Source organism: Perna viridis, chromosome 3, assembly GCF_037379345.1.
Source record: "Perna viridis isolate PV_CMFRI_1.1 ecotype Kerala chromosome 3, ASM3737934v1, whole genome shotgun sequence".
NCBI lineage: Eukaryota > Metazoa > Mollusca > Bivalvia > Mytilida > Mytilidae > Perna > Perna viridis.
The window spans coordinates 15,180,389-15,207,191 of NC_142447.1; the positions used below are offsets into that span (position 1 = coordinate 15,180,389).

General features: G+C 32.3%; 2 protein-coding genes across 2 annotated transcripts in view; one reads left to right on the forward strand and one right to left on the reverse strand.

Annotated features, from left to right (window-relative positions):
- Positions 1-11,632: 11,632 nt before the first annotated feature.
- Positions 11,633-13,361, reverse strand: LOC148621153 (multiple inositol polyphosphate phosphatase 1-like). Its single transcript, XM_088573971.1, has 4 exons — positions 13,345-13,361; positions 12,963-13,084; positions 12,485-12,602; positions 11,633-12,095 (listed from the first exon to the last, which is right to left on the reverse strand). Exons 1-4 carry the CDS (start codon positions 13,346-13,348, stop codon positions 12,082-12,084), a joined length of 258 nt encoding a protein of 85 aa, XP_088430097.1. The 5' UTR covers positions 13,349-13,361; the 3' UTR covers positions 11,633-12,081.
- An 11,259-nt stretch (positions 13,362-24,620) lies between these two features.
- LOC148621154 (adipokinetic hormone/corazonin-related peptide receptor variant I-like) overlaps positions 24,621-26,803 on the forward strand; it is a 137,435-nt gene continuing 135,252 nt past the window's right edge. Inside the window, exon 1 of the mRNA XM_088575234.1 lies at positions 24,621-24,938. Coding sequence (XP_088431360.1) covers positions 24,669-24,938 — 270 coding nt within the window. The 5' untranslated portion in view covers positions 24,621-24,668. The remainder of the gene's footprint in view (positions 24,939-26,803) is intronic.

Consider the following 26,803-nt stretch of genomic DNA (forward strand, 5'->3'; position numbering starts at 1 on the left):
CCTAATTTCGGGGATCTGATACATCGCATCTACCCCAAAGAACTTCAGATAAAGGATACTACAGACACTGAAGTCAGCCTCATATCTTGACCTACATGTAGAAATCGATGGAAAAGGAAAACTATTGACCAAACTTTACGACAAACGTGATGACTTTTCATTCAGAATTGTCAACTTTCCTTTCATCTGTGGCAACATCCCTTCAGCACCTGCGTATGGAGTGTTCATACCACAACTCATACGTTATGCCAGAGCTTGCCGAAACTATGCAGACATAATGTATCGCGCTAGAACTCTAACAAATAGCCTTCTGGAACAGGGTTATGTTGCTACAAGATTGAAGTCATAACTACAAATTTTATGGTCGTGATCATGAACACGTGGATCGTTATGGTGTATCAATCTGCACCATGAAAACTGATTTATTCAACGGGTCATAGTTTTCCTTTCTTTGTTTGTTTACCCCGGACTTGACTTTTTATGAGCAACTCGGCTGGTGTTTCTAGAAAAAAAAAACAGAGACGCTTACCCTACTGCTGCACCTGGTCCATGCTCCCAGTTTTTAGTGGAGTTGCTCATTTGCTTTTGTTACTTTGTATGTATGATTTTTGTTACTTTATGTTCTTTGTTGTGTATGTCTGTTTTCCATGTCTGGTCTTCGTCCCTGGATTACATTCTTTTGACTACCGGTATAACCTTGGTTCCCTTGATTACTCTTTCAGTATGTAATTCACTTTTTAATTCAAAAAAATTCTCATTGGGATGATAACATTGTAGTTTCACTAATTGATGATTAATAAATCTAATGCATTTATTATGATTAACAAGCAGTTTTAAAAACGAATCCGCAACAGCGTGTATCACTGTGTTGTCTACATTTTCTTTAATAATTCGTTCCACATCAGTAGGAATATATGGTATTAAGGCAAAATATTTCACGAAGTTTTGTGTATGTACATTGCATTTCAGTACTGTATTAATTCTCCCCATTATGTCAAATACATCACTAAGATATTCGACAACTGAATCTTCCCACGTAATACAGTAAGAAAAATCTTGTAAACGCACAATATTTAAAATATCGAAGCTTAAGCACGCATTGGTATCGATAAAGCATAAAACATTATAAAAGAAAGTAGATGGGCCATCTTTAAACCCTAATCTTCTATGTCAGCTTTATGTGTTTTACGCTTTATCTTTTCTGGTTTTCCATCCCGTATAAAACTGTAAAACATACTATCTAAGTCATTAAGGAGATTCACCAAAATTAAAACTTTGAAGTGTTTTTTAAATGAAGTCCCACTCAATTGGAAGCCTTTTAAAAATCAATAAGTAACAATAGGCCTTCCTCGTTATTTTCGTCTAAATAATGCATCAGGTCATAAAGTATTCAGGTATTCTCTCCAATGAATCTATTTTCCATAAACCCATTTTGAGAATTACTAATAATGGAAGAAAGACCGAATTCGAAAGGACGTAACTACTGATGCTATTTTCATATCAGTGTTCATCAGACTAATTGGTCTCCAATTCTTTTTGAAGCTTCAATCTTCCCTTCCTTAGGGATGCAGATAATACTACTTTGGTACCGACCGAAAATTTGAAAAGGCTCCTGAATGGTACCCATATCTTAATTACCTAATTAGGAAGGGTCCAATATCTTTCCAAAAAAGATATACATATCAACCGAAGAGCTATAAGAGTCAGGACTTTTTCAATTTTGCATCCTACTCAACACTTTACTTCACTCATCAAATGTCAGATTACCTTCGCATGATTTGTTTTTGTTCTTCATTGAGCTTAATGACATGATTAAAATTGTAAGTAGTTCATGGGTTTGTTGGAGAACATGAACAATGTTTTGTAAAATAGTGTCAGATCAGATACAATAATTTTAATTTGACACACAGAATCACTAATTATCTAAGTCACGGTTTTATTGATAAATGCCTTTTTTCTAACTTGCAAAAATTCTATACATCCCTCTCCACTCTCGTGACATTTGCATGAGAACTGAGAATAATATCTTTAACAAGCCTTCGTCTTTGAATTTCTAACTCAAACTTTTTTTCTGATTCAAAGATAAAGATAAATTTTCTGAAGAATTATTGTTTACTTCTTTTTGTAATTGCTCTATTTCTGCCTCGAATTTAACGGATTGTTTTTTTCTTTTGACTTTTGAACACCGTAACTGATGGTCTCACTTCCGATCATCATTTTTTATACTTCAAAGAATAAGTAATCACTACAAGATAACTCAACTTTTAAAAAATCAGATTTATCTCCCCTGTAAAGTACTCATCAATATAGTTTCTAATAATATACATCTCCCAGCAATTGAACATTCAATTTCTAGTATTCCTTACCTCTTTCTGAAAATGATGGAGTAAATGAAAAAGTGATTGTAGAATGATCTACTCTGTATCCAGCCTCAATATTTGCTGATTTTAGCAAACAAAAAATATCCTCAGAAACAAGAAATTGATCATTTCTGCTCTACCACAGGACTAGGGTACTGGCGCCATGTGAACCTTTTTTTCATCAGGAAAACATGTTCTCCATGGGTCTAGCAGTCCTAAAGAGCTTTTGATTTCCCTTTCTTGTCTCAAGCTTCACTGAAAAAGTCAGGTCTATCTAAATTGAAACCATACAAACATACAAAAGTGAATCTGTGCTCAAAGACAGTTATATATAATTTGATATATCTACCATGGTGATCAATGATTGAATCATGGACGTCATATTGAAGACCTAGATTGAAAATAATACATTTAAGGACACTCTTACTATCACCGTGACTGAAATGACAATTTATGACCCCACTCATCTGTCCGCCTTTTCTATCACTTCAGTGCTATGTGTTTCTTGTAAACAATAATGGATGCGTTTTTAGTTTTTACCCAACTGAAAACGACTACTCTATTCTTAAATAGCTGTCTTTGTAAGAATCAAGCAAAATCTGAAAAATATGATACACCTTAAAAAAGGCTACATATTTTCATTTTTGTAATTAAGTTGTTTTATGGGTCTATATTATGAATTGTGTAATTATTCATTCAAATCTGCCTACTCTTAGGAGATAACATTGAAAATCCAATAGTTTCTATTGTATTTGAGTGTCATTTACAGAGTTATCTCCCTTACTTTTGAATTCTACAGCGCATTCTATACACTTTTTATCTCTTATTAGCACGAGTTATATGAAAAAATCTAATGTTAATTTCTGTTCACTAAAGCATTTTAAACAAGATATCAAAAATAAAAAATATGTAGGCTTTCCAACCATGTATCACATTTTGCATGATTCTTAGCTGGAGTATTACTTAATATCTGATCGTAGGCCTCTTATATTTATTGATAATATTTCTACACGACTAGAAAATATGTGCATAAATAATACATATCTAATAATAGTTGAACACTCAAGTAATTGAAGGTTAATCAACATGTTTTATGTAGTCAATACCATAGGAAAAGAAGTAGCAGGAAATGTACTCAAGAAGATATCAGATTAATTAAGACTTATATTCATCTTGTGTGTGTGGCTACGACCATAACTTGTATACAATGTATATTTAAAATTGCTACCCTTGTATGAAGGGAGATAAATCAAAAAAATATAATATAAGCAAATTGGAAATTATAAAATTCAACTGATTATGTTGTATATTCAAATTTTAAGTAAATACCGATGTGCATGAACTTCATATCATATTATTTTACATGCAATGCACACATAGAAAGGATGTGTTATTATAGCACATAAGATGTAAAATTAATGTATCGTTCATCAATACATTTGATTGTATGCCAATATATGTTATACTTGAAGAAATTGACAGATTTGAAGGACTGTAACCACAGAGGCATATGGCATGTGTTACAGCTCATCGCGCCTAGGAGCATTCCAAAACAAAGTGAAAATATCAGTAATTAGCATTGCTTAGAATTTCTGCAGTGTTTAATATATATATAAAAAAACACTTTAAAAAAAAACACTTTAAAAAAAAACACTTTAAAAAAAAAAACACTTTAAAAAAAAAAACCACTTTTATTCAGTATTGACACTTCAAAACATAACCGACATATATGGATAATTAAAATGATGAATGAATATAATAGAAATAAGAATGCCCGAGTAAACAAACAAACAAAGCAAGTATAGAGTTGAAATTAATTAACTAATTGTAGAGTGATTACAAACAAAAAAAGTAATGATATCCATTCCCAATATGAGCCAAGTTACATAAATGACAGGTCCTATGTTCTAATGAGATCCCTGCCCATCTCCCAGTTTCGTCATCGAAAATATCAAATTTCATACGTTTTCCTGGTGACTAAATCTTTGCAACAACACAAGTAAAGTCCATTGCACTGTCCACATCCTTCTCGTATCGTATCTAAGTTTAGAAATCAAATCCATAGCATCTAGACTACTGCGAGGGTACTTTTATTCATCGATACTAATATTCGTGGATTAGGGAAGAAACACAATTCATGGATTCTTGAAATCGTGGTTTTAAGGTCTTCAGTATACACAACAATGGAAATCTCCTTTTCGTTGGAAACCAAATTTCGTGGTTTTGCTTACCTACGAAAACCACGAAATTTTATACCCCACGAACAAAAGTACTTTCACAGTAAGTTGAAGGTATTTTCCAGTGGGAGGTTCTTTTTTTCTTTATTGTATTGTACTTAACATCAGAGTACCTGAGTTTCACTAGAATGGGTTTGTGTTGTTTGTTTTGATCAGGAATTCTATGGATAGCTTGGATATCCTCAGATTTCACTGTGAATTTGAGTTTCTTCTTCGCTGTCTCATTGTTTCAGTTGGACTTTCTGGATAACTCATCACTTTAATATAGAATTTTCTGCTATATTACTGATTGTAGTATGTCATTTGAAGTGCATCATACAGTAGCTTTGTTACTAGCAATTTTCATTTTAAATTCCGTAAGTTTTATTATGTTCAGGAATTGACTCTCTCAGCTTTTTATTTTTAGCAGTGAGTTCCTCGATAGCTTTTGCGAGTTTGCTTGTCTGCTCTCTTAACTTTTCATCAAAATCAAGATTTGGTCAATAGAGGTAACAACTTTCTTACAATTTTGCCTAAGGACTGTTCAAGGTCTGTCTGTTTTTTCACTACATCTTCAGGCTGCTCGTGATGGGTTCTAAGTCCTAAGAAAATCTATCAGATCAGAACTACTGTTCCATAGAAACATCTTGATGAGTTCCTTTAGGGGTTTTGTCAGCTGATTCTTGGTCCCTTTTGGTAGCTAATATGGTGTGTAAATTTTTCTTGTCAGATCTTTTGTCAGATTTGTCTTTTTCCATTTTTGGATGAATATCTACTGATACTTCCTGAAGGCATTTTGCAAGAGTAATCAAGAGAACCAAGATTATAGCGGTAATCAAAAGAATGTAATCCAGGGAAAAGACCAGACATGGAAAACGGACATACACAAAGAACATAAAGTAACTAAAATAATACATACAAAGTAACAAAAGCAAATGAGCAACTCGGACTCCACACTAAAAACTGGGAGCATGGACCAGGTGCACCGGTAGGGTAAGCGTCCTTTTATGAACAGTGTATGTAGCTATAGCATTTGGATTAAATTATCCTCTAGAAAATTGTTGTCTAGATACTCACTGTCCATCCAAATTTAATCATAAATAAGTGCAGATTGTATTATTCCAATTGATATTTCAATTCCACAAGCATCACATAAAAACAGTTTTCTACATATCCTTATATAAATTTTGACCTCTGTTTTTAAACACTCTTAAATTTGCCAAAAAGGAAGCTGATACTCGTGTGACCACAATGTCAGCCATGCTTATTTTGACAGATTTTTAGTGAATCAGATCATATGTAATTTTTATGAAAGTTGATAAAATAATGAGAATAACATATTATGTCTGTAAGAACTATAGAAAAGTGTAAAAAAAAATTTAAACTTTTTTCTCGTTGGGATGTTGTACTGCATAGGTCTTAATGTACTACATTTAAGCAATGTTTTATATTAAATTATTGAGCTAGACTTAGTCATGGAAGAGATATAACGCTATGCCTCTGCCATATAGTTACATAACTTGTTATTTCGAAACATCTACTTTCTTATAACAAAAAATAACATCATAATATTAAATTTACTTTTGCGATAATTCAAAATTTCAAAAATATATAAATCAATATGGAATATAACCGACATTACGCAATAATGTGCTCCAAGACAATTGTACCCAAGATTAGGTCCTATTATCCTGTAGCGTTCCATCAATATTCTATGAAACTACGACGGAAACATTTGAGTAACTCAATTTATTACTACTAAAAACCAATTTGCCAGACAAAGTCGTCGTGGGATGCTTATTGTACTACAAACCTTGTTATACAAACCTATTTCTAAATACTCGTCAACAGAAATAGGTTACATAAATGATGTTTATGATTGTTTAGAAGTCCAGGGTGGACATAAAAACATAAATAAAGGTACATATGTATTTTCAAAATTGCCGAAATTATAAACATATAAAGACATATTATATAATACGTAAACAGGCATTTCATATTCAAGAATAATTCGGAAATATGAAAATGTCTGCATAATGTTTTTCTGACCTGCGAGGCGTTTCATAGTTTACTAAACGGTGAATTTACACTTGTTAAAGACTTTTTGTTGATCTCTTTATGTTTTTACTATTTTTATAAAGGTTATATGATGGAAAAGTTCTTGCGTTTTACCATGTGTGTTCGTTTACAAATTGGTATAGGCATTCATTCAGGTGAAAGTACAGTAAGTCCTATATTAACGACACCTGTTCTGGGCGCATTTTAAGGTTTTTGATGTAATCATTTTGGCGTTTACGTTGTTTTTTTCACATTAATTCTTCCATTTTTTATTGTATTTTGTATGTGTCAGAATGCAATTATCAATATGTGTTATGTTTGGAAAATAAAATATATAACCCCCCCACACACACACACACACACACATACACAAGGAAAACAACTTATTCATCGCTTTTTTTGTCAAGAATTGTAATACAAAATATGTGTCATGTCTATTACGTTTTAAAATGACATTTCTGTGGAGGCCAAATTGTTGGTAGAATTAGCTCCACCATATGACATTTGTATATTTTGTTTTTATCAGGAGAGCTTCCTTGAAGCAATGAATTTCTGTGGATTTGACATATATTCGGGATAATGACTCCAGAAACTTAATCATAAAGATTATATAATCATAGGAGGTTTCTTTCTATCAATTAAGGATTCAATACCCCCCACATCCAACAAATAACTGCAAAATAATCGTTTATGACATTCAAAGACCATTGACTTTTACAATCCTGCCATGAAGCTTCGACCAAAAAAAGGTCTCTTTATGCTGACATGATATCCCAGATACATATACATGTATTAAAATTTCATATTTTTCCCTGTTATCCACAATTAGAACTAAAAAAACATGATCGATATACTATAATAATGCTGTTGACCAAATGGCTACTATTTTAATGACTGCTTCAAAAAGACAGATTTTAAAAAGGAATGTTTAAGTAGTACTCCAGCTAGGAATCACGTAAAATGTGATTCATGACTGGAAAGCTTACATATTTTAATTTTTGTTATTTGACTTAAAATGTTAAACTAAACAGAAACTTATATGTAGTTTTTAATACAACTCCTATTCATAATATGAATTATATAGAATGTATTGTAGAATCCAAAATAAAGAGAGAGGACTCTATCAATGACACTTAAATACAGTAGAAACCATTGAATTTTCAATGTGAATTATCGCCTAAGATTAGACAGATTGGAATGAATGATTATACATTTCATCATATAGACATATAAAACAACTTAATAACAAAAATGTGTAGTTTTTGATGGGGTGAATCACATATTACAGAATTTGCATGATTCTTAGCTTGAGTACTACTTAAAACGACAGACGACAACTAACAAAGAGTGATAATACTATCTCACCTTTAGTCGGTACAGATGAGCTTAGAAAAAATATTTTATTTCTATCAACTCGGTTTTTAACACTATTTAACACTTATTATGGTTCTGAAAAAAACTTTCACTTTTATACATCTTTATGTAGAACATTGCATTGTGCTCATCAAAAGTTCGATGGAGAATGTAAACGCTTTTCCAAATGTTTATCGATGAAAAAACTCAATAATCGGGTCATTTTGATAATTTACAAAGTTTTAATTACATCTTTTGCCAGAACGAGAAAGTGTTATGCATTTTATATAAAACCAATGAATAGTAAACATATGATCTGTTCGGTTAAATGTAAGGAATTACATTTAAAAATGAAAATAATTGATAGCCAATAAATGAGAGAAAATTGGGCAGAATTCAGCTTCGATCAACATCAACTATCAATTATGCTGCCAAACAAATATATTAGTAGAAGCCCATTTTATGAAACTTATTTTTTTTTCTATATTCGATACTTCTTACGACTTTGAAGTCGATGTGCTTAACAATACAGCACCAAAAAACTGGTTGTAATAAGCTGAGGAAGGTCTATTGATATCAAACCCTACTTTCAACCTGACAATTGAATTTTACCTTAAATCATGTTATAAAATTATTTTCATTTCTAAAAAAAATGTGATTTACATACATCAAAGTATGCTAAAGTAAAAATCCCTACATTGTAACGGTTTTAAAACTGCCACTTAAAAATTATCAGCTGAAACTGTTTGATTCAGAGCAAAATGTCAAGCATGCACTTCCAATGATGCTCATAAATACTATTTGTACTTTTTTCTGGCCCTGTTTTTTTTTTTTTTTTTTCGTCAATTGAATTTTTAAATCATGCTTTCATTCTAATAACAAAAACTGTTACCTTTTCCCCTCGATTTGTTTCTACATTTTATTATATTGACGTTAAAAGAGTTTAAAAATAGAAAAAAAGGAATATAGACATTTATTTTGATTTCTCTTTTAATTGATCATTTGTGGTCATTTATTATTCTAAAATTAAATAAAAATGTGAAAGAGACTAAAACACTAAGACACAAAACAAACAAACAAACAAACAAACAAAAACAAACCAACAAACAAAAGCAGAAAACATCCTCAGCTTCTCCAGGAACAATTGATGAGTTGTTGAAACACTATATAAAAGCAGACAGGTCTGTACTCTTGGCGGAGATGAGCACCAACGCAGTCAATATTCATTTGCTAGTGGTCATGGATTGCTTTAATTGCTTGATGAATTACATACCTATGTGGGATTTTCCGAATATATTCAAAGTAACGAAAAACATAAAATTTCGTTAATTGGACCTTTCTTAATACTCTTACAGCACTACTGTAAGACAACATTTTTTGTAAGACAACCGTTTTTCATCGAGTTATTGAAATTCCAATTTAGACCATTGTGCACCACTTATTGCGGACCGCTTTCTGATAATTACCTATCACAATTTATGGCTAGAATAAAAAGAGACTATTCCAAACAACATTCGGTAGATATATTTAACAATACCTTCTAATATTTGAATGATATTTTGGCTCTTAACAAATACGACTACAATATTTGTTAAACATTCCTGCAGAACTTTCTTTGAATAAAGCAAACATCGGTAACAAAGAATGTTCGTCAAGTTATTGGAATTTCCATGGGGAGCAATTGAGCATCACTTGTTGCGGACCTCTTTCAATACTGTTACGAATCACAATTTATGGCTCGGATAGAATAAGGCCATTCCAAACAACATTTGGTAGAAAACTTTAATAACACCTTTAGATATTTGAACGATTTTTTGATTCTAAACAACGATGACTTCATTTATACTTGAATATTTAAGATATTTCTTGTAGAACTGTCTTTGAATAATGCTAATATTGATTACATAAAATGTCTGTTCCATGATCTAAGTATTCATGACAATGATTGTAAATTTAGTACTAAAATGTGTTTTAAAAGGGATAATGTTTCAATCCCTTTGACCTCCCCTTATCACAATTGTATGGTGTATACATATCACAACTAGTTCGATTTTCTCGTATGTGTAACAAATTATCGACATTAAACGAACGGAAGTCTTTATATAACCGAGAAATTACTACATCTAGGTTTTTAATATCACAAGCTCAAAAAAAATATTCACATTTGTTTCAACCGATACAAGGAATTCATTCTAAAAAACGGATGTACAGTGAAACTCCTTTAAACCGGACCCTCAGAAAACCGGTCTTCCCTTCAAACCGGCCGTTTTCAAAAGTCCCAGCCGATATACCTTAAAACCTGTGTGTTTTGTCTTCAATAGACCGGCCACCCCCTAAAACCGTATATCGGCCGGCTTTCTCATAGTTTTAGTTACATATTTCAAATAAAAATAATCTCTCAATTCCAGCCATCCAGTTATTGTTCACCTGTAATAAATGCGTCAACAAAACTGTAAGTGATTACGTAATATTACGTAATTAATAATTCATTCACCGTTAGCATTTCATCAGTGGGCAGATGATAATTGAAGGGGACAGTAGTTTAAACAACAAATTTAATCCAGACATTACATTTTGTCTCTGGTTGGCTGCTAAATGTTGTGTACACACGTCAGGCATCCGGGGTCATTTAGTAGTACGATCTTCACAATCTTTTAACTGTCATTTTATGAGACCAATACCCAAGAAAAAACAACATAGGGGTGATAGGTAATTTATGAAAACAATACAAATTAATTACCATCAATAGCCCTTTGATCGTGAATACACATTCTTTCAAAACCGTGAACATCATTTTGTCCGTAGTACTGTTTGTAAAATCAAATAATTTACAATTTGATGCAAGCTTTGAAATGTAAGGCTAATTCATAAGGATATAGTTATGATATTGTAGTCAAATCATTAAAGATAGCATTTTTTCAACCCGGCATGGGAGATCGGTTTTACACACGATAAGGACATAATTTTTTTTAAAAGTCTAAACTAGTTTGGAGCTGGTATGTCAATTACTTGCAAGTAGTCCTTTTTGTGCATTTGTATAACTGTATAACTGTGTTGATTTATTTCTGTTTTAACAAGCAAAGGGACTCAGAGCTTTTGAATTGAACTTTAGGTGTGTTTAATTTGGTTACATATTTTTCCACAGGGGCCAGACTAAAAAGGGGGAGGGTTGTGATCAAACCAATGTACTTTAACCCTGCTGCAATTTTTGCGCCTGTCCCATTCAGGAATTTCTGGCCTCTGTTTGTCTTGTTTCGTTTTCACTTTCATTTTACTTTTATGTTGCGGGAGTATATAGGGATAACTCTTTCACTCTACCTGTGTATAATGTTGTTTTGGGGAAAGCCGCAGCCTGTCCTGTGGTTTGAGGGATTCCTCATCGTTCATCGAAGACCCATGGGTGGCCTTGAACTAGTAGGTTTCATTAAGGTGGGGTTGTTGTCTCTTTGACATATTCACTATAGCAATTCTCGTTACTTTTAAGAAATATAACATGATTCTTCGCCGATGCATATCTGTGATAAGTTTTGCACGGAACAACAAATCCATGTAAAATGGCAAGCTTTTGGATAATGAGTAAATAGAAAAATCAGAAAAGGGCAGAAGAAAAAATATTCTTATTGATAGACAAATTAAGCCATTTTATGAGAAGTGTAACTATTTCAATAGAGATACGAACTGTTTTAAAGATAAAATTTTGTGATCAAATTTTAACCGACCACTTGACCTTCAGGAATCAGATGCATCTGGGCAAAATTACACTGCTTGTAGTATGCATTAAACTTGGCTTTGAAGTCATTGTATGGACAAGTGTCACTTCCACAGGCTGGAATAACCATTGGTCGTCCATTAAACATCATTTTGACGATAAAGTTTTCTGGTCCAGTACTCCCACAATTGTAGAGGATAAATGCAACATGAGCAGCAAATGGTGTAACTTTGCTCTCATTGAAAGTTCTGTTATTCATTTAGTTGAACGAATCGGCCATAAGTGGTGGGTAGATATGGAATAATCCCAGTGACGAGTAAAACATATCGATCGTGTCCGAGTGTCCAAATCGAAGTGTTCCAAGAACGTACCTCGAAAATCAAATTTAAGGAGGCACACCTAGAGTAAGGTTAATAACTCTAGAAATCAGTGAAAATGCTTGTATCATATTCAATTTCACCAAAACCTATCAAGCTTTCATTTGAAAGAGAAGGAAATCAGTGCAAGTTATAATATAAAAAATATCAAAATAGCATTTTATTAATGAAATATAGTAATACTACTACTTATCCAAAATTTAAGCGCAAATCTCTCAAATTACACTTTTGATTACGTTTTCAAACATATTATATCATCTTATAAAGCTTGATGTAAAAACAGGATGTCGTTTACTTTGTCTGGGAGTTAAAACTTGAAATTAATTGATTAATCAAAATATGCTAAGCATTTTTAAATCTAAGAATAGTTTTAAAACTATTTTTATCAGAAAATGTAATCGAAAGTCTTACTCTTGTTTGTTTTCATAACCACTGATTGCATCCTCAAAGGACATAAAAAAACATCTTCCAAGACTGGACACGACATCTTCGGTATCATAGAATGACCATACATTATTTTATAGTAGTCCTAAAATTTTAGAAATTAGAAAGTTTAATTTTGGACTGAATCAAGCTTTAAGTCTCTTTGCTAACTTTTTATCTCTTCTGCTTTTTTTTCTGTTACTTTTACAGTGTCATAAAAGACAGTAATTTTACAGTCCGGGTAAACTTCAGACACTGCCTGTGTTAATTGTGATCCAATGCGTAGGACAAACCCACCGAACTTACGATGCTATTTCGGTTATCATTTTCTATACATTTACGGAAAAAATAGTCTCGTTTGAATTCAGACGTAATACATGCAGTTTGAATCTCAACTACACACAATAAAAGCCCTTATAACCCCCAAAGCTTCACCCTTGTTTTAGTTGGTATACGAAATGCTAACCTCCAAGTCATGTTCATTGTTGACATTTTCTCTCTCCTGCTCTGTCATAAGATCGCACCAGTCCGTACTGTTTCTTACTCCTAGCTCGGTCGGACAAAGGAGGTACATTAACTGTATGTCATCTGTGATCAGAAAAAAGCCCATGCTTCATTATTTATTATGATGATCCATCTTTTTTCGTCTGAAATGCATTTTTGTGTTTTGTATTCTTGTCAGATTTTTCTAGCATAGTAATTTAATAATGCAATAACTTGACTATTATTTATGTGGTGATTCACTTATCAAATTGCCTATAACAAGCTAAAGAAAGTCATTACTTTGTAAAATTCACACACTGTAAATCAAAACCAACATTATGAGAAAAATATGTTGTATAACTTACCCATTGTTAGAGATTTATCCGTTACTAAACAATCAGAAATATTTCTAATGACATTTCTAAAAGGGACGAGTTTTGGAACTGCACTTATTGTTGGTTATTTGTCTTGTTGTTCAAAACCGAATATTCATGATAAGGGCAATGATCGTAGTTTCTCATCAATGTGTCATTCTTAATTGCTTTGATGTCCGCCCTTCCGGTTTCGGTTGTAGTCTTTGAGAGCGAGTAATAAAATTCCGATGCACTGGTTCGTGTACGTTTCTTTGACGAACCTATTAGCTTGACCGTCGATGGTGAAATTTTGTCATGAAAGATGTCATACAGTCCTGATCCATAAAGCTTTCCAAAGTAAAGAAGTTCCCGTCGCCCTAAGTCTTCAATATGACCGTGCGTCTTAGCTGGCAAATTTTGCCATGTTTGTATAAATGACTAAGATTGAATTTTTGATGCATGGGCAATTATTTTAGCCTTTAGTTGATCGAAAGCAACGAAATCGTCAGTTGCTGGATAGCGAGCGCCATGACGACCAATATAATTTAGATGCATAGCATTGCACATTGCTCCATTATGAGTCAAGTGTGTCAGATTGTTTATCGGCATTGTAATATTTTTTTTAATCTCCAGAAATATGGGCACTTGTGTCCAAATAGATTCTTTCCAAGACCTGTCATCGTGTCACATTGTGAAAGTTGTAACACATAGGAACAGAGATGCCAAGATCGAGAATTTACCCATTTAATAAACGTACACTGCAATGAAATAAAAAGAAGAACAAATACACGACAAATTTTAGAACAAACAAACTTATTATTTAGTAGCAGCGCAATTTACGGCAGTAAAACATTTAAGTTTTTTTATTAATTTTGTGTAATGTAATCGTGTACAAATTATGCTAAGTGCACCGTGTGCTTCAGCTTGTGTCCAAATAATAATAATTCATTTGCCTAAGTTTTTTTTATAGTAGTTGTATACACGAAAACAATTATAATTTCAGCACTTTAAAGCATACGCCCACAAAAAGGAACAGCACAAACTTTACAAAAATAAAATATCAAAACAAACAAAACAAATAAGGAATTGAAAGATATAGACATCAAAAGTTCATTACTCTTTTTCTGTATTGATAGCACTGATTTTTTAAAAGGTGCAATCGGATGACAATAATCAAGTTTAGTGAAAACCTACACATAGTTAACTTAACCAATGAAACAGTATTCATGGTTTGTCTACAAGTACAGTTCAAATACAAGAAACACCAACACTAAATTTAATGTTAGTTAGTGTAAACGTGAACTTTTCAACGGAAGTCCGGACGAGAAAACCTTCTATTACATAACGTCCGTTTATAACATTTTGTATGATACATATTGTTAATGGCTGTATTTCATATTATATGCGTATGGAAGTTATATATACGTACACCGTACTGCAAATGAGGGAGAACTTTTTTTCAAATATGAAATTTATTGCATTTGATATAAGCTAAAACTCTATTTTCTCTTCACTGGAACAGGTGTCCTATATCGAGAGTCAGACAGTCCCATTATTTTGTTCTCCTTTTTATTATTTTTTTTCGAAATATTGAGTTTAAATGGAAGAGTAATCAAGGGTACAAGAGTCTATCGGAAATCAAAAGTAGTAATTGAATCGTAAAATGATTATACATCAGGGCCTAATTTTCTCAAAAAAATCACAATTTGTAATTTTATTCAACTCCTTCAAGTGTTTTCCAATCTACTGTTACCATCATAAATGTTTTCAAAGAAAGATTTAAGGAACTCAAATCATAATCGCAGGTATATATAACTATAAGTTATTCATCTTTGAAACGAGTGAAATACGCTTAAAAATCCAAATGATTGATATGACTGTTAAATATTCCTAACTAATTGGATTTTCAAAGTAAAGAACCATCAATTCCTTATTTGTGTGACGATAATTTCATTTTACAGAAGTAATTGTAGAAACTGCCTTAGTGTATCAAACTTACAGCACTTAAAAAAAACTTTTAATTGTATTCATGAGCTTACCTAACTGGTCGTTGATCTAATTCTGAGGCTATGGTTTATCAGTCCTAAATTTGATTTTGCAATGTTTATAAATATGGCATCAATTCCCTCTTATCTCACACTTTGTGCTCCATTGTCCTATATACAGTACTTTTATGGAATAAAATTCCTTTTCTATGGCATATGGTTATTGTATGGGTGATGGGGATTGTGAAAGGGATGTATGGGAAAATTAGTTTGTATGTATTAATTTATTCAAAACGTGTATCAAAGTTAATTAGAAATAACAGTTAAAATGTTAAAGAATTTAAAAAAAATATAATACACTATAGAGGGGGTGGAGATTTTTCAGAGGTTATTGGGGTTTCCTTATGGAGAATGGGGATGGGAACATTGGGGACTAGGAAATGGGGGTAATAATGGAAATTATACCATTTGAAAGCTGTGGTGTAATAGTACCACATTAAATAACCTAATTACACGAGTGAAGTTTCTACCCAGACAACAGTGTAACGTGTTCATTTTGGTGTCTTTAGCAACTTACTCAAGTAGTCATCTTTCCTACGTACCACTTACATTTAACAGTGAAATCTGTCTAAACTAAATCCCTTTTGACCTACGTGATTTGTTCGGTAAGGCTGCTTTTCGGTTTACACAAATACAATATTTATAAGAACTGATATGAAGTGACTTAGAGAGATGAATGATTTACTTAATTGTCCAGTTTTTCCACGGTTCGATTTATATTGATTTCACTGTATTGTAAAATATTCCTCTTATCTTATACATAAATTGATAAGACGTCATGGCCACAAACGTAATTAAAAAACAATATTGCATGTAGATTCATATTGTTTACGTGTCATATTATATATCTACATTAAACTCCAGAATGATTGTGTTTTATTGTTTTTTAATTGAATTCAAATGACTTTTTCTTGACGGACAAGGTCACATTAAAAACTCAAACAATATGCACGAGACTATACGTTCTTTCGATTGGCCTTATACGGAGCACCGCAAAGCGGCGTGTGTTCTATGGTTATAACATATATCTTTATTTCCCTAAATGTTGCTCAATATACCATCGAAAAAATTCTTGTCCCGGAAGTAACAAAAAGTGACTGTCCTTACGTAGAAAATTTTACATTTTCTTATGCAAAACAAATAAATATCTTTGATTTAAATCACGTCTTAGTAAAAATGAACCAATGTATTTGATTTTTTTTCTGATAGTCTTAAGGTCTATGTACGTAAAATTGTATAGGTGTATATTTTCATGATAATTAGTTGCATGTCTGGTTAAGCATATTTTGATTTAGTCATTGTTAGTCTTATATCCAGAAGTTTATCTTTATTATGATTTTAAGCGGTTTTCTATAGGAAAGGTGATGAAGTACAGTATCATGTTACCCATGTAGGATGTTGATTTAAGTAGTTGTTGAAGTTTTTGATTTATTGGAAATTGGTGCTAAGTTGGTGTTGAATTGGTGCTTAATTTAGGTCAGTTATGTAAGTTATGATAATTAAAGTAGTTGGTGCATAGTTGGTGTAAAATTGGTGTTGAAAAGTATATAAGGGCTTTGATTTTCAGTTAAAAAAAAAGATTGGAGATTGAAATTTAGTAGTGGAATAAAATGGGATAGGTGCCCAAAAAGGAGAGAAGGAGAGAGAGAGGAGGATTGCAGATTTTATGTTAAGGAATATACGGTTGCAGACTGAATGTAAAATTGGAGTTTATTTTTATGTGGTTAAGGGATGTGTTTTTCGAGACAAGTGATGCAAGAGGAATATTATTTGTGAGAGTTGCAACTTGCCGTAACTGCAAGTTAACTCGTTGTTATTGATGGTGTTTGTTTGACGTTTTGACGTATATTTGCCTTATCAGGAAGTATTTGTATTCCGGACAATATGTTCCGAGGTTCCGGACAATGGTCCGAGGTCGTAGATTGTATGTGTAATTGTAAAGGCAGTTTTCGGCATGACATGTTGTATCCTTAATTTATGGCCTGTTATGCACCGTGTTCTTGTATTGATTTCACATACGATGTGGACATAACTTTTTGATGGTTTAAACGGGTCTGGAGCTGGTGTGTCAAGTAACTGCATTGTACTGCAATTTTGTAACGTATATTCAGTTTCTCTATTTCTGTTTCAACAAGAGACTCGGATTTTTTTTCATCTAATTTTATGTATATTTATTATGTAATATATTTTCCAAAGTGGCTGGATTAAAAAAGGGGATTTTTGTGATCACATCAAACTAATTTAACGCCTCCGATTTTTTTGCGACTGTTCCAAGTCGAGAATTTCAGGCCTCAATACGTATTGTTTCGTTTTCAATTTTCAAGTTGTTGGAGTTTAAAGGGCCACCTATTTTGCTGTACCTGTGTGTAACGCTGTTTTGTAGGTAGCTACGGCTTGCCCAATGCGGATAGGGTTTGCTCGTCTGTCATTGAAAACCCACTAGTGGCCTTGAGCTGATGTTTTTCGTCAAGATGGGGGTTGTTGTCTCTTTGACATATTCACCATATTCATTTTCGTCATATTATCTAGTGGAAAATATTTGTCCAGCAGATAAGTCTTTTGAACAACCGGACCTAGGTGAAGGGCCAGTATATGAAATTGAAAATATGCATAGCAAAACTGATAGATTGATTGATTGATTGTTGGGGTTTAACGCCCGAGAATCAATATTTCAGCTATGTTCAGGCTTTACAGAACTGTGCTGCAATTATCAATGAGTGGATTAATAACAGCAAATATGAAAATAGACAATGCCAAAACTGAATTTATTCTATTTTGGGAGTCGTTGTAACCTCATCAAATGTACGACTACAGAAATCAATATATGTAACGATGTCATCGAATAAAAAAAATACATACGATAAATGAGTCTCATACATTTAAAGAACATGTCAAACGAAAATGTAAAACTGATACGTAACTATTTAAAGATCAAAAGCATAAGAAAGTATTTGTCAAAAGAAGCCACTGAGACTCTTGTATCATCACACTTAGATTACTGTATCATGAATCTTAAGGTATCTCTCAAAAGTAATTATCAAAGTAATAACGCATGTCATATGTGTGTACGAAGCTGGTACTGAATCATTCTAAGTATAATAGTTCAAAATAGGCACTATTTGATTTACTCTGGCTTCCTTCCATCATATTTGACCGATCTTTTGTCTCATAAAATGTCTAAAGGATCTTTTTGATCACCTGAGTCATCTGCAGGGTGCTATGTAGTCCAATTTAATTAGAAGAATTCTTTTTTCTGACAGAAGTTTTAATACAATAGGTCCAAAAGAGTAATCAAGGGAACCAAGGTTATAGCGGTAATCAAAAGAATGCAATCCACGGACAAAGACCAGACATGGAAAACAGACATACACAACAAAGAACATAAAGTAACTAAAATCATACATACAAAGTAACAAAAGCAAATGAGCAACTCGTACTCCACTAAAAACTGGGAGCATGGACCAGGTGCACCGGTAGGGTAAGCCTGAAGTTATTATGTAGATATTTTGTATCATAGTGCTGTAGTTATTTTATTCTTATTTTTGTATTGTACTACACCACTGAATATGTATTGTAATTCAGAAATATGTGTTTAACCCAATTGTTAAGTTTCAAGTCACAAATATATGAGCTAAAATAACACATAGATATGAGTAATAAAATTTCTGAATGGTCAAAGACCGGATGCAATTTTCATGGCAAGTATGTCACCTTATATATTATATATCCTATTATTTTTTTGTGGATACTTATTTGTTTGGTTACAGAAATTAGTTCAATTCGCGGTAATTTAATATTACACTTTATCAAAGATGTAATATATTAAGGTTCTTATTCGCGGAGATTTATTTCGCGGATTTTTTTCTTGCTCGCGAAATAAAATTGATTATGAGTTTGTTTACAGTAGTAAACCGGTAAAACTATCTAAGTACATGTATGTAATATAAAAATCTCCATTCTAAAGTAAATGTCAAATATATCTAAACAATGATAATTTTAAACGATTTCTTTGAAAACAAAAACAAAAAAAGCACAACAAATTATAGACAAAAAATGCTGAATTGATGCGCTGCCATTTACGGCGTTAAGAGCCCTGCTATTTACGGCGTTAAGAGATTTTGTGAATTAAATATAACTGTCACTTAAGGTTTGCGTAAGTCAGATAAATGCGCCTGCATTCCGTTAATTATTTCAAATTTAGCAGACGGTTGTATTTCAAAAGCGAGAATTTTAAAATTTAAATGAAATTTGAATCTGGTCAAATTGTGTATCTTTCCCTTAGCGTTAACCAGAAAAAAAAACACATTCTTATGACAAAACCTCTTACTGATTTAATAAAGCAATAGCCTCTTCATATATATTCATCATGATTGGCCAATCACAAAATGTATCGTCTGCGATAAGTAAAATTAACAGAGAAGTGAAATTTACGACCGCATTTTTGGTTATAATTTTGAGTGTGACTTTGACCATCGACCCAAATTGAGTATTTCACTTTTACCGCATTTAGACGATGATTTCACAAGTGAATTGATCAAATTATTGGAGATTGGTTTTTTTTCAAAGGTTTAATATATTTTGTTGTCAAAAGATTTTGTAAATTTCTGTGATGAACCAACAGATTTTGTAAATCTCTGTGATGAACCAACATAACACTGAGACACTGTCAGCTTTAGAAGAAAAGAATAACTAAATTTGTAAATTTTAAACATGCAAGGTCGTGCAAAAGGTTGTACAAATTTAGTATAAAAAGAATCGAAACTCTCTATTTGAAGGATAATCTTAAAATTTCATGATTTGCTAGATATATTACAATTTTTTTTATTAAAATACGACTGTTTTTAAAATGATTGTCGACAGTAGAAATATACATAAAACAGTTTTAGCCGAGTGTGAATTTGATTATCGCAATCATGATATTTTTCTTCAAATCTGATTCATCTGTTTCTGTCACCACATTATTTAACAATTTAGACACTGATTTCCCAAGTGGATTCACTGACTGTTCTGTGAAATGACACGTTAAAGACCTATTAATAAAGGTTGAAGATTGAACGTTTTTTGTCGGTTAATGAATTTGTTGATCTCGGTCACTAAAATGTATAAAACATATACTGACAGCTCCACATTTTTGAGAGGATTTATACCTAGATTAAAATTTACAAGGACGTTCTACAGTGGTAAGGATGATAACTGCCCCTACCACCACCCCTTAAACCCATAACCAACCAACCCCTTCCCCACTCGGTCATATCTTATTTGACGCTGCATGGGATTTTACCTTGAACTTACAATGCAATGCATTCTTAGAGTAATTTGTACAAAATGGCATATTTTATTCATAGTTATAAAGTTTTCATTGTGTTCGGATGTATTTCTAATCTTGTGGGGTGGTACTATAACATGTATAGTGATTTTTGATTACCTTAATGTAGTTTTCTACCAGTTTCGCTTTATTTACTTTATTTACAACATAATACTTTGTTGAAATGAATAATATTGCCCAAGTGTAAATTGTTAAAACCAGAACATACTCAATTACACAGCAATGCTTACCCTTTCGGAGAACCTGATATCATTCCCGGTTGTTTTTGTTGTTTTTGTTGTTTTTGTTTTTGTTTTTTTTTTATGGACTGAGTTCATATTGCTAATACAGTAGTTTTCTGCGTTGTCTCGTTTACCTTATTTTCAGTTTTGGTATGTAATTTATTTCATCCGGTTCGTTCGATTGTGTATGTCGATTGTCCTTGTTTTGCTGAATCACGTTGAGGCCGTGTTTTTTTGGATTTTGATGTATTTGAGTTAACCCACTGTTGACGCTTCTGTGTTTTGTCGATAAATTTTAAAATTTAATACAGGAAATATAGTTGGTCTTCCCCGGATTAAATGAATTGCAGTTAACTGAAAAGGCATTTCAAAAAGAGTAATCAAGGGAACCAAGGTTATAGCGTTAAACAAAAGAATGTATTCCAGGGACAAAGATCAGACATGGAAAACAGACTTACACAACAAAGAACATAAAGTAACTAAAATCATACATACAAAGTAACAAAAGTAAATGAGCAACTCGGACTCCACTAAAAACTAGGACCATGGACCAGGTGCACCGGTAGGGTATGCGTCCTCTGCTTTTCTAGAAACACCCGCCGAGTTGCTCATAAAAAGTCAAGTCCGGGGTAGACAAACGAGGAAAGGAAAACTATGACCCGTTGAATAAATCAGTTTTCATAGTGTTTGATCAAAACATTCTTTCTGTGGTTAAACCTTTCAATAAAAAGTTGAAAATACTTAAAGTCATTTGTTAAATTAATTTCCTACGAAGTTTCTCGGGTGTCATGCATTTGACAAGTAAGACCTACTCTTACATTATTGTTATTTCGTTTTCCTTCAAATTAAAAAGTTGTACGGACAATATCTTAGAATATGAAAAATGAAATGTTAAATTTTTTTATGATATATCACGAATCAAAATTATGAATTGGAAAGACTGTAATCTGTTATAAGCCACATCTTTTATAAAATAATATTTATTGAGCTTTTAGTTATTTTGAATGTGACTTTATTACACAGGCAAAATTATTTCACATGCTTTTCACAAGAATGTCACATGATTTTCACCTGAGTTGAGCAAATGAATTAAGTGACAGAGTTCACATGAAATTTTGGTGAATGGAGCCTTCAAGTGAAATTCATAAGAAATGTTCACACAAAATTCGTGTTTAGTTAATTTCACATGAAAAATATTTGCCTGTGTATGAAACCGGTAATACTACTTTTCAAAAGTCAAAGGTCATTTGAAGCAAGGTTTGATTGAAAATAGTATTTAATTTCAGGAAATTAAAATGTCAAATGCACTTTTGAGGCAAGTATTTCATTATTTATAAATGTAAATGAGTAATCAAGGGAACCAAGGTTCTAGCGGTAATCAAAAGCATGTAATCCAGGGACAAAGACCAGATATGGAAAACAGACATACACAACAAAGAACATTGAAAATCATACATACAAAGTAACATAAGCAAATGAGCACTAAAAACTGGGAGCATGGACCAATTGCACCGTTAGGGTAAGCGTCCTCTGCTTTTCTAGAAACACCCGCCGAGTTGCTCATAAAAAGTCCAGTTTTATAGTATTTAATTGTTTTAGTATTTTATGATTTTCATGTTTTCAGAGTATATCTAAAAACTAACTTATCATTTTTTTTATCTCAATTACACGGCATGTATCCGTTGAGGAACATTAACATCTCAAATATTCATTATATAAAGTATCATCTTTCAGATTGATTTCTCATATGGTTTTCGAGTGGTCAAAGGGGCCACACCTCACCCAAAAATAGGCTTCTTTAATTTTGGTCCGATTTATATTTTTTTAATGTAAGAATCCTTATGAAATTTCCTGCCTGCAGTTTGAAATCAGATTACAAATATCGCGTCTAGTTTTCGAATTGTAAGGGATAAAAGGCACCATTCCCTTAAACATGATTTTTTTGGTCTGATTTTGAAAATTTGTACCAGTATTTGAATTTCAAATTTTGTGCCATATAGTGTCCAAACCACATGCTGTATCCATAATTATTTTTAAGACCCTAAACTTAAGTGTGTCAAAAATTAATATTGTGTCAACACTAGCCCAAGTAATTCAGGGTTCGACCAATACGGTTGTATCATGCTGCGCTTTGTGGTGAAGCTTTTTATTTGCAACAGTCTTAAAACATTTAAATAAAATTATTAGCTAGTGAATCAAGTAGAATTTTGTCGAAATGAGTTATGTTTATTCCATTACTTATGAAAATCTAATAAAACAAACTGACAATTAGTTTTTTTTTTATTATTTTATTACAAACGACAGATTTTGCTTGATTTATTGAAACTAGAATTTTAGAAGTTTGTCTTTTATATGTGCCACTCCTTTTGGGTTTTTTTTTACTGAATTGAGATGATCATATAAACTATTAGTCATACTAAGTTGACTCTGTATATAGTGCTCAATTAGAAACGTCACAAACAATAGAAGCAAGAATACAGTTTCCTAATTGGTTAATTATGTAATACACTCAAAATTTGTGACAGTCATAATTTGACATTCGGTTATGTCTTATTAAATGCCTTGATTTCTCAATACTATTTGTGTAACATGTGCAAAATTACATTATTCATTTAATTAACATAACCGTTGTTTGATTCACTCTTCCTGGAGATGTTTCATAATCTGCATTGTATTTGTTGTTAGTGTCTCTAGAGAATATCTGCTTCTGATTTTTGAATGGCATTTCTTAATTACCGCATAAGACATTGTCATACTTTTTTTTGCGAATGTGATCAAGAAAACAGCGTTTCTGTCATTACGATAGCATCTCATATCGCAAACAATATGAGAAATAATAGTATAATTTGTCTTTTAGACGTTTTATATTTTATATATTTATTTCCAAGTTTTCTAGTCTGCAATAAAAAATCCATAAAAAAATCTCTCATTATCTGATTTTAAGCATTTCTAAACAGTATCAACATTCAAAAGTATTTGGAAAAATGACCGAACAGTTCTGGAATTAATGGCTAGTTTTCAAGTGAAACGCTCTTTGTGATTGGTCAGTTATTCAGAAAACGAGCTGCATGCATGATAAGAGCATTCAATTTTTTTTGTAAACCAAAACAAATCTGATGCATCATTTGCATATGTTTATTTCTAGTAACGGATATTTAGTATTAGTTATCGATCGCATCATTTGGCAGTCACGCTGTCAAGATTACTGAAGCTTGTTTTGTTCAATGGGACTATTTTAGAGTTTCTATATCAGATTTATTATTTATATCTTAATGGTTTGTGCATCAAATATAAGCTGGAGTTAATCCTTTCATTGATCTTTGTTAGCCTTATCTGCAGAAAATTATGCAATTTTTATAAGGGTTTGTCTTGAGAGCAATTCACGACCAATCTCAGAAATAATGACAGATGTGTCAATTGTCAGTAGGACTGTCATAAAGAAAAAGGTCGTTGTTTGAACAAATATTTTGGTTTTAACTTGGAGTATTTGAGATGACAACTGTCACAATGTTTGGTTCATTATCAAGTATATGCAAAAACCAAAATTTGTTCAAAAACGTTTCAGAAACACAGTATAGAGATCTTCCAAAGGAGATTGTCTTTAATGATGAGAATTTAATGGCGGTTGTGACGTATTCAGTTGTATTTGTAATAGCAGCATGTGGAAATCTCACTGTGTTCATTACTCTATTTAGAAATCGTCATTTAAAATCACGTGTTAATTTGTTTATTTTGCATCTTTCAATGGCTGACTTAATCGTGGCATTCATCATGTTACCAATGGAGATAATCTGGCACGCAACAGTCGCCTGGAAGGGTGGAGATTTGACATGCAGGATACTTATGTTCTTCAGAACGTTTGGACTTTACCTTTCCTCATTTATTTTAGTTACGATAAGTTTAGACCGGTATTTTGCAATTATCCATCCGTTAAGCCTGAACGATGCAAATAAAAGAGGACGCATAATGCTGTTATTTTCTTGGATATTTAGTTTTGTCGCAAGTATTCCACAGGTAAGTTTGATGTTGTTTTCGACGCTTGGAGTACTCAATAGAGGCGTGAAAGTGTTTTTGTATTGTTATCTAAAAATCATTACCGAGTCTTACCAGCCATAAACTGGCACAGCATACTAAGTTGAAAATAGCAAATTGACACATACACATAAAAAAAAATCATACACCTACACATCAATTTTCTTTACGTGTCATTAAAAAATTAATGTAATCTTCATCTTCACTACTTAACACTTAACACCATGGATAGAGGGCTTTCCATAAACTACCAACTGAAACTGTATTATTCAGTTTAGTAATTTTCATACCATGAATCTACTGGTCTTTGTTAATATCTTTTTTTTTTCTTTTTTTTTAATGTCAACAACACTTCTATTTCTTTCTTAATAAACAGATAAATATTGATTATGGTGTCCGTCCGTTTGTACACTAATACCTATCAGAACCACTTATTTTTGGCAGACGTTTTGAATAAGTATGCCATATAGAGGGACTTGGTTCTGGAATGAAGCAATATCAAATTCATGATTACCTACTTTGTATATATTATTACTTCATGTTTACTTTGGCGGGAAGCAGGGGCAACCCTTTGGCTCTATTCAAAGTTGTTCTAGTTATATTCCCACAACGAAGCAAAATATTGTTTTACGGAAAGCTTTTTTATGTTTTTTTCTTCTTTCTTCTAACCTCCGTCTTGTCCGGGTTTGCTCTCGAAAGTGTCTAAATGGACTTAAAGCAAACTTAGCACAAAAGTAGATCACAAAATGAGGATATGCGCATTTTTTGAAATTTTAAACTTGGCCGACTTTCAAACTGTTAAATAAATTTGTCACAACATAACAAAACAAAATTGTAATAAGTTCATACTTCGTTAAATATAGGTCACCGAAAAGGCTGTCGATTGACCAGATTGAATTTTTTTCAATTGACATTTTTTTAAGATGACAACCGGTTATATAGTAAAACAATCCATTTTTTAAATCAAATCATGGAGGTGTACAAAATGAAATAAAATGCTTCTGTGACCACGGAGAAGCTGGAGTAACATTCACTCACGTTGTAAAGAACAATTATATTTAGTTTATTTTACTTTAATACCCTGGAAAACAGAACTCCTAATTCTATTTGATTGGGTATTCCATTTCCTGCAATAAAGCTCGCTGGCTTTATTTGTCTTTGCCTTCAAAGGATTAATTCGCCGGATCGAGAAGACGCTGTTACATTTAATGGGATAATAATATGTCTAGATCACCTTAAATATCATTTGTTCTGTTCATAGCAATATTACAATTCTTTTTTGTGTAACAGTCATTGAATACGGAAGTCTAGAAGGGACGTACAAAACCAATTTTATCAGTATTTCGATATACCTATATCGTTAATTCGTTATCATAAACGACATGATTTAATCAAGATAACGATATGATTTAATCGAGATAAACGATATGATTTAATCGAGATAACGATATAATTATATCAAATAACGATATTTACGATTCCTTCTGGATTTCCATAGATGGACTAAAGAATAGCTTGTCCAAAACGATGACTACCAGTAACAGATTTTGTTATAGGTACAGATAAGTACTGCAAACATAATAATTTTCGCAATTTTCGCAATGGACAGAAAACCCCGAAAAAATCATACCCGCAAAATTGATTTTAACACTATTTAACGCTTAACATTTGTTTTTGAAACCCCGAAAATTGATACCCGCGAATATGTTCTCTTGACAGAATCCGCGGAAATTAGCAACCGCGAAAATTAATACGTTTACAGTATATAAAAAGTGAAACCTCTGAAATTTGAAGTACTTCAAAACATAACAGTAAATCATTATATCACAATATCATTCATGTTTCAC

Coding starts and splice junctions, on each gene's coding strand:
- LOC148621153 (XM_088573971.1), bottom strand. Junction 12,603..12,962: donor ACAATGAACATGACTTGGAG/GTTAGCATTTCG, acceptor CTAAAATTTTAG/GACTACTATAAAATAATGTA.